Source organism: Plasmodium inui, assembly GCF_000524495.1.
Source record: "Plasmodium inui San Antonio 1 unplaced genomic scaffold supercont1.105, whole genome shotgun sequence".
Taxonomy (NCBI): Eukaryota; Apicomplexa; class Aconoidasida; order Haemosporida; family Plasmodiidae; genus Plasmodium; species Plasmodium inui.
The window spans coordinates 1-13246 of record NW_008481939.1 but is presented as its reverse complement, the minus strand read 5'-3'; the positions used below and the strand labels follow the sequence as shown (position 1 = coordinate 13246).

Here is a 13246-nt window from a genome sequence, read left to right as displayed (position 1 = left end):
ACTACCGTAAACTTTTCAGTGGATTCATCATGAAGGATGGGTTGACCAAACAGGAATTTGTGAATTTCTTGAACAGTTGCAGGGAAGAGGCTGCTGAATTGAGAGAAACTCTACAGACCTTGGGGAAGAGAGAATTGGATGCACGAATGATCTCAAAACAGGGAAGCCACTAGGAATGGGATTTGTGAACTGAGGGGAGTTACGAAGAACAGTGGTAAAGCGAATAATTCTGCACGTATATATGCAAGTGCCCGAAGCTGTCGCGCAGATTGATAATATAAAAAAAAAGTGAAATAGAACGTATGCTTTGCTTTGATTCCATAATCGGACAGCGTGGCTTGGACAATCCGAAATCTCGTTATCTTACTGCCCTGCAACTCCAAGTGAAGAGCAAAAGAGGAAAAAAGAAAGTTTCGACATTTTCTGTAATATAACATCTGTGACGTCCGTATTGCGTTTATAAATATCCAGCCCAGACGGAATAATATCTATGCCAAATATGGAAGCTACTTAGATTGGTAGTTTATCTATAAATGAGGTACATTATTTTGAATTTCTCTTTGTAAAGACTGACAATGTTGTCTATCTATGTGGCTTCTCTGCTAAGTTAACTCAATTTTTTTAGTTGATTTTTTTGAAACTGTTGTTTAATAGTGGACATTTCACCTTCAGAAGTTAACTTCCACTTAAATTGGTGTTCACATGCTTCTTAGTAAGGAAGAATAATCTATATGTAACTGTAATTTTCTACAGACTTTTGCGCGTAAGCTAACTACAGGCATATAGAATGACATAATACATGTATTTCTCTATAATATAACAGTTTAAAATGCTAAATGGAGGAGAATATACATTTAGAAAGAAAATTCGCTAACGACAGTAGACCGTTTTAAAGGGAATTAGGATTGTTATTTGGGAATTACTCTCCAATACGGAAGAAAAGTCTGAATGGGGAGTCACAACATACACATTAATTTGACAGGCGTCGCCTAGTGAGAATACATGGAATAGGAGAGATGTCTAAGAAACGTGTGCATATTGAGAAATGATTTACATGGCACATAAGCCATTGCTACATAATGTCTGCCGTGATAAATTCGTAGAAGTATGGTTATTAATGTTGGAACTTCAGAAGGGTAATTTGAACACTTAAGAAATGATAAAATATAGGCAAAGAGAAACAGGAAAACTTAAGATATGATGATGTTATTCCCTAGGAATAGGACACATTGTTTAATACCATGTCAGGGGGTTAGAATAAATCAATGTAAATATTAAGATAATACATTGAGGAACCCCCTGCTAGCATACAACACCACGACACAGTTACCATATTCATGTAATACATAACATGTGGAATTATTTAACAAGAGGAATACTAAGAATGATAGAAACTATTCTGCATATGTATCCGCGTTGTTTAATTTAAATGGGGCGTTATTAGTGGAATATTCTTTCTATTACACAGGAAGGAGTTCATTCTAAAGTTCCTTAACATAATTAAAAATCTTTTTACATGCTTTCCAAAATGGAATAAATTATGCGCACATTTTTATGTCAGGGGGGGTCGAGTGTTCTGAAAGTAGAAGCACTTTTTGAAGTCGACTTTTAAATTATAATATTAACGGAGCGTCACATATATATAAAAAAAAAAAAAATGGAAAAAGGAAAAAGAAAATAAAAAGATAACTAAAAAAGAAGAGAAGAACAAAAAAAAAGAAATAAAACAAAAGAAGGAAGAAAAGGAAAGCGAAAAAAATAGAGAAAAAAAAAAACAAAAAAAAAGAAATAAAAAGGGCCCCATCAGGTGGAATAATATATATACCTATAAACAGCTGAAAAATCTTTCCGTGGCGGAATATACGAGATTCTGGTGATAAAGGATGAGGAAATCCTGTTTACCTGTCTAGTACACTATGTGTCACTGTGTGACGAATATATGAAAGCAGAAAATATGCAAGAGAAGATTCAGAATATAACGGCTTCCAGATCCCAAGAGGACGAAAGCGACACTTCACTAGAGAGGATAACCATTTAAAGGATTATAACAGGAAAGTGAAAATGTGAGTTTTCACGTACATAAGAATACTCCATTAGATATCACACAACTCATAAGAAGAATCAGAAGACGGGGTCACCCTGTGATTTGACACATTTCGATATAATGCAGGGGTTACCATCATATATATTCTAGTAAAATTAAGGACGGAAGTGGACGAAGACTGTGGTATCTTACCGGATGGGTTATATGATGATCACTATTTAGGCAGAGGGAGGCCTGTTCCCGCAATACCATATTTATAAATGTTCTTCTTCCGTGTCAAATTTGATGAATTCCGTTTCGCAGAGAAATCACCACAAAGTTCCTTCTCGTTCGATCCTACTAAGGATGCCCTCAATTCTTTCAGTAAAACATACATTAATTGTTCTCTCATTGGAACAATAAATATCGCAAAAAATGGCATAACTTCTATTTACGTTGATAAATGAATGATAGGCGATTTTGTAATTACAACTTTACGGCAGACAGATCTGATATGTAAGTAGTGGACCTCCTAGCCTTCGAGAATGCTGTGGTAGTTATGTTTACTTGTTTTTTTTCTCTACTGTCAACTCATGATTTTATCTCTAAGGATATTTTATCAATGTGTGATTCCTACTTCGGTGTCTTGAGTTGGTTGTGCCCTGTTTCGTACAGAACCGTCCGGGTGGAGTTAAGCATTTTCTATAAATTCCACGTTTCCGTCTGTCCGATAGAAGAGTGTCGCCCAATTTAGTAGGTGCGTGGGAATGCAGAATCCCATAGGCCATGTTTATCATTAAATGAAACAGATGGACAATAATCTTTTTGCACTTCTTCCGTATGTGTCTAGGCTGTTATGTATAAGGAGTATTTAAGAGAACAGATAAATGGACTACTCTCAGGAACCCTCTAGGAGGATTATTACGAATAGCAAATTCAACATTCTCCATTTGGGCATCTCCTCTACGTTGTATGTTACGGAAAATTTGTCTCCCTCAACATTCAAGATGACGGGGACATATAATGGTAGATGAAATGTTTCGCGGCCTTCAGATATGTTCCCGCAATCATGAGTGGCAACTGGTGAGTTGCCTTTGACAGGTGTTTCGGATTGCAATTGTGCCCAACCGTGGGGTTGATTATCTTCCTAATTTGTTGACTATTTCACTTACTTGATGTCCATGTGTCTAGAAGTACGTGTCCCTTTCCTTTTCCGGGTAGCATTCCCTCGCCTATCTCTTTACTCTGTAATTATGAGACTTCTCTCAGGTCATCTCACGTTAGGGCATTCATATGAACACCATTGCAACGTAACATGTAGGTATGCATGTCATATTTCAGCCCTCAAGCTGTTCTGCTCAAGCTATGTCATTATCATGGTGGTGAGCCCCCTTGTTTTATTCTTCGTTCGCCTGTTCCTATATGAGGCCTGTAAATCTTTGTGTCTTATACTCAGGGGGTTATTTTTTTTTTTTCTGGACATCCCCAAGGATATCCTTTGTGTATCTGCTATGTTTGGGGATGTTTCCATATTCTATTCCTTCGAACAATTTCCTATGTGCCCGTTCATGTAGAACCTCACGTCTTGTGAATTCTATTGCTCTTTGCATTCATCCAGTAGCATCATGAATAGCGTTATCAACAGTTCCGTCTGTAGTCCCTTATCTGTAAGTACACACACTTCGTGGTTATGCACCCCCTTCTTTTCTTTATCGCATCTTGTCCCCGACGGGTTATCAGTCGTCTCATGTATTACATACTTGGTTGTGTCCTTTTGGTAGAGCCTGATAACTTTATCAGACAAACTATCTGGAATGTACTGTCTCATACGTATGTGTTCTTTTGAAACCTAATTGCTATATACACTTCCTCGCCTTTGTATGAAGAGATTATGTGGTTTCCCGTTAAATTGATTGCTTCAGGACATTACATTTCTTTCAACCCATTGTTTTTCCCTTCTGCGTCCTTTCTGTAAATTGTGGAACTAACTGTTCTCTTTGAACATATCAGAGATATAGGAATATTTATGTTCGAAACTATGCCACTAATGTTTTGGTATGTACAGATCACCATAGTTGTGTGCATCTGTTCCCATTAGGTTTCTCCGTCAGGTAATTTCACCTATCACACCTTTATTTATCATAAATGTGTGCACGAGTACTTGGAGGAGATGCTCCATCGTCAATTTGCATTCTTCTTTTTTGATTCATGTAGAAGTTCTGTATGTATACATAGAATCTTCTACGGAACGTCTGTTTTTCATTTTGGATGTATACACTCTTTGGGATGGCTTAATTACATATTAACTACTCATATTCAAGGTCGCGCAATGGTACGTGGTCATTATCATATATACTTCTTTCTTTGGCAGTCATGGCCACACATTACTGTCCGTATGTGTACCCTTCTTCCGGCTTTGCGCTTTCTGGGTTTCAGGGGAAACTGCGATTCTAAGGGCGTCTATTGCTCTAGGGAACAAAGTTGGCACGAGGAGTTGGTTCTGCTTCCCTGGCGTCTTCTAAATAGTGATCACAGTGCAGTAAATGATATTTTTTGCGTGTGTATATATATACATATATCTATACTTCCCTAAGAAAGGTAACCTCTGTAATGGGCCCCCCAAGTGTTAAGATAATAGGTAACACCTCAATAAAGGCAATGGCATCATTATATAGTGTTTGGGAGGCTACGCCGCGTGTGGGGTGTCGTTAGGATTGTCAGTTCCCTGTCCCAAAAGTCGTAAGCATAAGGACAGAGGGGGGAGCATCCGTAGCACTTAAGGACATTATGTACTCCCCACAGCGCAGAATTTATGTGTGATGGGTTGTGACAGATTTGCATAAATTGATACGTAAAGGACAGCTGAAGGTGGATCAAATACAGTGAACCTACTCATAGAAGGAATTGCCAGTGACCACCTTCGGGTAATATCCACGGCTGGGGGATTGAATGCGGGAGACCTTCAATCTGCACGTACAATATCAGGAAATTGAATAGTTCGGACCGTAAGTACACCTTCCCAAACTTTACTTATTTTACATTTATATTTTCCGTGTGTATACCCGGTGTCATTACTTTCAACCTTTCAACACTGAGAACTGCAGTAGAAGTTGATATTGATGCATTCTTACACCTGCTGAGGAATTTGATTCCTGAAGGAGCTAGCACGTTTCAGATGTCCACTTAAATATTTCAGAATCCTCATCGTTGCTCTGACAATTTTTCCATGGGTGACGTCCTCTTATTTGGGGTCACAAGATTTGAGGGAAGTTTTGAATAATAACCTAGGCGTTGAAAGATATTGTCAGACGGAGTAACTGCTGTAAAGTTCCGTTCGGATGAAAATGTATCAATAGTTGCTGTTCGTATAAGATTTTTATTCGGTATAAGGGTTTTTAGCGTATGCAGGCACTGTGTTCCTTTGTGCCAACGTAATGAAAGTCGCAAGAAGAATCCTTTTCATTCAGGAGTCAAGTACGAGAAACGTGTGCACATGCCAGTTCGAACAGTATGCACAGGAGTTCTACCGTTCTCATTAGACCTTCCCTTATTGTTTCGTATGAGTAGTGAGGATTCCTAAGGAAACCAGAAGATGTAGTAATGGTCAAATAGAGGAGCAAAGAACCCAACATATTCACATAAGACATGTCCCTGGGGTGTTCTTGGGGGGTGAAAGTTGTGATAGGATATTTATAAAGTAGTGTGTGAAATCACGTAGAATATTGTTTCAATGAACACATTCGATGTGTGTGTTATTACTGTGGTATTGTCCTTTACTATTATTCAGAAAGGTGCAGGATGTGTTCTTATATATCTCGCATGGAGTTCCGGGTACTCAATGCTACCCTTTATAATGTGGGTGGGGTTAAATATCTTCAACTAGTAATTTCCCCTATATTACATTGTGTATTATGTTGACCTCTTCGTTTTACATAACCTTACCATCCTTGATATGCTCACCGATAATGTGTGCATGTTCTGAAATATCATGTAATAAATACATAGTGGCTTATGAAAGAAAAAATTCAGACATTGCGGATATGTCCTGAAGAAATAGTTGCAATAGTGGTGAGGCTATGTATATTATATGACCTAGCCCAAAAAATACAGTTCTGAAAGAATCTGCGCTCTAACTGACCACGTTTTCCGATTTGGAAAAGAGTGTTTTCTTTCAATAGAATAATAACAATCGAATTAGGAAGATAAGTATTGTTTATAAATCCGTGTTATATTGATAAAGTGTGCAGAGGAGCTCGCCCTGCCGATTAAAGTCAGTCGCTTGATCATGAAGTGGGACGTAGCCTGTTCGTTACTTATCTATAAGGGAGTACATTAAAATTGGAAAGCAGCTGCCAAGAAGGAAGGGAGAAGAAAGGATTGTACTATTATACAGTGCGTGCCGTGTCAGGATACGCCATGTGGTAAGACTGTGGCGCTTCAGACATCACATATGCATTTATCGAAAAGTGTAACATATACTCTTAATTTGCCAACAGGGGAAGAATGAGATATAGATACCGCATAGAGGACGGCTTCATACCGCTGAGTTAACCATCTTTTTTTGGATAAAAGAGGATATTTATAAATTCTCCGTCCTTTCCTGCTTCCAATGTTCACTTTTTTCTGACTAATTAGTTTTCCTTTATTGTTGATCGTGAACAGTTTCAAGGATTTCTGGTAGCTATTTTTGCGCGATATAAAGGTAAGCACACGTGCAGTAATTCCTTCTTAATAATGCATAAAAACAGGCGTGCGTGTGAAAAAGGAAAAAAGAGAATTGAAACACGTATAATACATAGCATGTCGTCTCATTAAATCGTATAGGAGGCGTATATTCTGGGATTTAATTTCGTTCCTAAAGTGCCTCTTCCTTGGAAACTTATGTGTGCTTCGTTATTTATGGACGGATTCCATGCACTGTCCAGATATTATGAGGTAAGAAAGGATACCCTCTTGGCATGGTGTTTTGAACGATGTGAATCACACAAAATATACCGCTCTGGTTTATATGATATTAAATGTAGGACCCCAATCAGAAATAATATGTAACATAAATTAATTTTTATATATAATTTTGGGGAATTATTTTATGGAGCTCAGGCTAAGAAAAGGTGACTGCGTAATGTTTATAATATATCGTACAACATGAAGACAGGATGGTAAACAAAGCGGTAGAATCAATGAAGTGTACAGGCGCCGCAGCCTGCGGAAAAAAAATGTTTCATCCATTTCAATTTTTTTAGAGATTTTTACAGAGAATAACGTAATGAAACATTCCAGAAAATGAAAAAAATAGAAACGCTCTACAGTATCCCATCTTTTGTTTACTACGATGTATGTGTGACGATTACTTTATGTACACCTAATGCTAAACTTGATCGCAGAAAAACCATCACAGCGTGGAGATGCGTTCGAATATAGTCTCTACGAAATACTGCGTAATATGTGAGAGTCCCCCAATATGCTATCCCCATCTTGTGAATGAGTCCTTTCTTATTATTCTTCATTAGTTCATTACGTAATTGAATCTGTCTTTGTCCAAATTTTGAAGGACCGAAAGAGGAGTGATAAGTCCTATGCTAAAATTTCCCCCCTGAGGTGGCGGGGGTAGCATTATTTGGTCTATCGTATAAATAGTCCTATGTAACTTGTATTATATTCGAATGTTTACTGACCAGTTTATATTCTTCTGATGCGTGCCGCAATTACTTGGATGGTACCTGGTCCTTAGTACACGGATTGTGGTATTGTATGACGTATAATGTGGAGCAGCATAGGGAAAATATATTTATGGAGAATTCAATTTTAACATAGTGAATGTGCATAGAATCTGTACCCGCAACAATTTTGAGCAGCATGAAGGGTTCCACTGAGACGGAGATAGTGTGAAGGAAATTATGGTTGAAGACGGTTCCGCTCGATAAGATCTAGGGGGTGAACATCTGTTCTTGCGATGCCAGGTATGTATGCCTGCTGCTTCCTACAGATACTGGGGAGAATTTTTTTCCTTTTTTTTTTCCCTGTCCTTTCTTTGCGACACTGAGATGGGTTTCCGACGTAGTTTGGAAAAAAGTAAGTGCACAGAAAAATATGAACAGGTGTAAATTTGTTTATACAGAACAGCTGTCAACAGGCGTATATGCATTCTGAAAATTTAGATAGACACTGACCACGACACCATCGCGAATTCTTTAAAAAACACCTGGATGCTGCTGTTAACATGACATAATTCTATCACCAGACACGCGTGACAGAAAAAATGTGTCTTAAACAGTTAAACAATAGGACTGCGTTCGCGTTACCACAAGAATCGCATGGCCAGATTGGAAAAGAATACATAAATCCGCTCCTCATACGTTAAATATTATGGTCATTACATAACACTTCGCGACCAATACTCTGTGCCTCATCGAGTAGTGAACGAAATTGGTTGTCCCATATGAACAGAATGCATTTTGAAATGAGAAGAATGGCAATGTGTAGATATTCATTTATTTTAATAGAGGGGGGTTGTTCGAATGTACACATCGCGAATCTTCGTGGAGGCATTCATATGACATGGGTTTCTTCATGTTGTACATAAGTAATAGGTATTAATAGTGATTGCTGTGTGCGGATCACGTTAATAATAAATGGTTTCCGCCTTATAAACATGCCTTGGATAGCGTCCTATAGGAATGAGAGAATTTTTAATTATTTATAGCAATGTGAAGGAGGCCACTCTTAATATATCATTCATTGTTTATATGTCTATCCAAATTTAAGACACTGAGACATATTTAAATATATAGCAAAGATGAGCACTTCATATAATCCATTATGGATAGGACTACACTGAACAGAATAAAAAAAACAAGACAGTAGGGGAAAATAGGAAGAAATCGATTCCATGCAAGCTTCAGCATTAGTGTAAAATTACATATTTGAAATATGTCTCCTCTTCGTATTTATGATAGAAATCGTTTCTGTCTGTTGGCGTTTATTTATAGTCACATTCTATGCATGAAAGAAAGAGGAAGGACATAAAAGAAATTGCAGGAGCTAGGGTGGGTCACCTGAAACGAACAATTCTGTGACATATGTCCCTTGCAGACGTCTTCTGCTTGGAACGTTTATGTGTGCTCTATTGTAGAAAGAAGGAGCATCTTTTTATAAGTAAGATTTTATGTTTATTGAGAGGCATTACTTTTTTCGCGATCAGCTTCCTGTGTGTCGCAGTCCTTATGGGGAACCTTAAAAATTAGTAGAATTGGAGGCGCATATTTATATGACTGCAGATTTCAGTAATTTCTTTTTCCCCTTTAGAATGGTACATATACCTATATATACGTATGTATACATATATATATGTCTGTTTGAGTGTCGTAATATTATGTTGATAAGTGGGGGGGTAATATATTGCTTCTAAGCAGTTATGATAGTAAACCCCACACACGCCGGTGTACGGGAATCGATATTGCACATTGTAATAACCCACATATGAGAATATAATGCTGATTTTGTACACATCGTGAGTTTTACAGGAGAGTTCTTTTCAGAGGTGTATGCGTATTTTCTGTGATTTCCTTTTTTTTTTTCTCTTTTTTTTCCGATACATTTTGCAATACTCGGCATGTCCTTCATTGGTGTGTACTCATTGCCGCGTGAAACTATACTTGCCGACTAAAGGCGGGGGGTAAGAGGCAATATTTTCTCAAGATACAGAATTAGCTGCAATTAGACAAAAATTGTAGAGGATAGTTCTCCTAAATATTCAATGAATAATTAACTCCAGAAGTTTATAATTATTTATTTTGATAGCACAGGACGCTTACATGTGAATCTGATATCCTCTTAGAGAATATACCCTTCTGAATATTGAGTTCTAAGATCAGCTGAGGATCTTATGATGGTGTTAATGGAACTGTTAAATCTGTCAATACATCTCTTTAATCTTAATTAAGGAGGAAATCGATTTTAAATAAGAAGACTGACAAAATATGGACCCCTATGCGGGAGAATAATAAGAGTTAAGCATTCTTCGCCGTACAATACACTATGCGGGGGAGAAGATACTGCAATAATTATATTTAGGAATTTCTCTTGTCCGGTTACGGCAGCTGCTCACTATTACGAATGTGGTAACGCGGTTCGATTAATTCGGTTGAGAAGATTACCTATTATGTGCAAAATTTAACATGAGAAGGAACGGAAAAAAGTGAGTATTATACCTGTATATAAAGCAAGATAGCGTAAGGCGGAATCAGAGTATGTTAATCAGAACTAGACCGAAATCGATAGGCAATGACGAAAATCATGATGCATGAATTTATTGTGATTATCCCCCGATAAATATAATAACACAGGGAGAGAAAATAGTGAAGGAGTCCTTGGGGTGCTTATAATATATTACAAGGAATACATCATAGAGCTTAGGAGAAAATTCAAGTATAGAATCATGAAGAAAAACTGAAAATAACGAATATGTGTGAGTATAACCGAGTTCTCCATTCTGCATATCATGAAATATAATAAACTAAGGAAGAAACATACAGCATACTTCATTTCGGAAGGTTCCGCCAAATTATCTTGTGACTCTTAGCTGAGAATACATCAGTTTTAAGAAGAATAACAGCCCTCTTCCCTGAAGAAATACACATAATATACATGCCTCTATACATTGATACCATCTATAGATAACGGGCTATGTCTTGTTGACCTCTTTACAGCTGACCATGGAACATATACCCATTGATATACATACATATATGTATATTTCTTCCCTTCTATAGGTGGGATTAATTCATGAGTCATAAAAATAAGGAGTGTTAACCTGGTGAATTAGGATGCCCCTCTGGCGTCACACAGGAAAGGGCTACCCAGGAACCCCACCAGAACGGAAAAGAATGGTACGGATGGTTAAACATCTTTAAGCACAGGGAAAACGTAGTTACTACTCTATGCTGATTCAAATTAGAAGATTGTTCATTTGGCATAAAAATGTGCCCCTCTAAATTACACAATTCTTCATGACGTGTTTTATCTATGCATATATAAAGGGAATAATGGATTGTTGAAATTGAACTGGTATAATATGAGTCGTAATTTCATATTGAACTCTAATTGTATGTCGCATATGATTGAAAAGACTGTTATTGTGTTTAAATGTGTTCATGCCTCTCTGTGGAAACTCGTATGAGTTGAATACAATAGAGATATGCAGATCCAATGAGCACAGCGTGGAATGTTGGGCCGTCGTGTTTATATGGCTTCTTTTATAGTTACGTTATTTTTGTGAATGCGTTCTCATGCCCCATTGTTTCTGTGAGTGTGCTCCTTGATGTTTCGATATTTTCAGCAGTATCCAACCACATGTTGCATTCTTCTTGTGTATGTTTTTTTCCCGTTTTTACATTTTTATAAGTATTTTAATTCATATCGCAACTTCCTTGCATATGAGTCCCCATGCTGCATATTGCTCGTGGATGCGCCTTGGTATTGTAACATTCCGATGAGTGTGTTTTTTCATGTTTCTGCATTTTTATGAGAGTATTCCTTCATGGCGCCCCTTTTCTATATAAGCGTTTTCATGTGGCCTAATTTTGTGAACGTGATCTCATGTGGCCTAATTTTCGCGCAAGTGTTTTCACGTAGCCGAATTTCGCGAACGTCGTCTCACGTGGGGTAATTTTTCGGGAACGCTCTTCCATCGGGTGTAATTTTTCCCAGACGTGGCTTTATGTGGCTTAACCTCGCCAAGTCGTTTCATGTGGATTAATTTTTTGGGGGGGTGTTGTCATGTGTGTTATATCCGTCGGATGCACACAGTTTCGTTTGGCTTCATTATATATATTTCCCTATTTAATTTTTTCATGAGGATACACCTTTCTACGGCATTCCTTCCACGAAATTCCTTTCGAGGGTTTGTTTATGATGACATTTCTCGCAACATCCTTATGAAGATACCACTTCCCCTTGCATTTTTATGAAGATGCCTGTATCTGCTGCATCTTTATCACGATTTTTCTGTGTAGTATACTCATGATTATGCTTTCTTTTCCTGCATTTTTATGATGGTCCCCCTTGAGGTCATTACGCTATACCCCTGTCACGTGACTGTGATGTGTACTGTTCTGCCGCGGCACAGTGATTCTTTCTCTTTGGGTGGCATCTTTTTAAGGAGGGTTATATCTGGCATGTTACTATAATAATGCTTCTTTGTTTCACATTGTGGCATAGCTACATCCTGCCTGTTGCGTCAATATGAAGATGTTCGTGTGTGTGGCATCTTTTTCAGTATGATATTTCCTGTTCCATTTTTATGAATTTCTCTTCTTTTATGGTGCGTCAATGTGAGGTGTATTTTCCCTGTAGGCCATCCATCTCTGCAAAATTCATTTTACCGCGTTGTACTTCTAATATATTTTCTGGTTCGTCATTCTTATAGGGACGGCTTGTTTCGCCGTGTCACTATTAAGATTCCTGTTTGTGTTTCATTTCTTTCATGACGATAGTTTCTTCTTCGGGTGCCGTGATGAGGTTTCTTGTGCCATGTCATTATGAGAATTCCTGTTGGTGTGGCATCTTCCTTACGAACAATCTCTTTACCGCGTTATATTCATGATATTCTTCTGTTTCGCTGCTTTTTAAAGATGCTTCTTCCTTCTTCTATGCTACCGCGAAGATATTTTCGTGAGGCCCTCTTTTTATGAAGATATTTCTCTTCCGCGGCATACTTATGATGCTATTTTCCGGCGGCAGCCTCAATATATTGTTTTCTGTCATTTGTTTTATATGGATGCTCCCTTCCCCCGCGGGATCGTGAAGATGTTTTTCTGTGTGTTATCTTTTCTACGATGATGTACCCTCTTTGGCGGCCTGCTGAAGATGTCCTCTCGTGTGCGATTTTGTCTATGAAGATGCCCTTTTTCTGCGGCATGGTTAATCTGGTGTTCTGTTTCTTATTTTTCTTATGAGGAGGCCTTCTTCTCCTGGTATCTTCAGGATTTTCTTTTGTGCCGTCATTTTGAACATATTTCTTTGCATCGATTATTGTGAAAATGTTTCTTCACGTTACATCATTGTGAAGATGCCTTCCTGGCTGCATCTTTCCGGATATGTTGTATTTATTATATGTTATTCTTTTTTATCACAACCCTCTGCTTCGTAATATCTTCAGCAGCGTGCTTATTTTTTTTCTATGTGGTTGCATTATGAAGATTTGTCCTCTCCTTGTTTATTATG

The 13246-nt window shown here is 37.8% G+C and overlaps 1 protein-coding gene across 1 annotated transcript; it reads right to left on the bottom strand.

The window, feature by feature from the left end:
* Nucleotides 1–3617: 3617 nt before the first annotated feature.
* Nucleotides 3618–3851, bottom strand: C922_05589 (hypothetical protein; the record flags this gene model as incomplete). Its single annotated transcript, XM_008821160.1, has 1 exon — nucleotides 3618–3851. The coding sequence occupies one exon, from the start codon at nucleotides 3849–3851 to the stop codon at nucleotides 3618–3620; it is 234 nt and encodes a 77-aa protein (XP_008819382.1).
* Between the last annotated feature and the right edge of the window lie 9395 nt (nucleotides 3852–13246).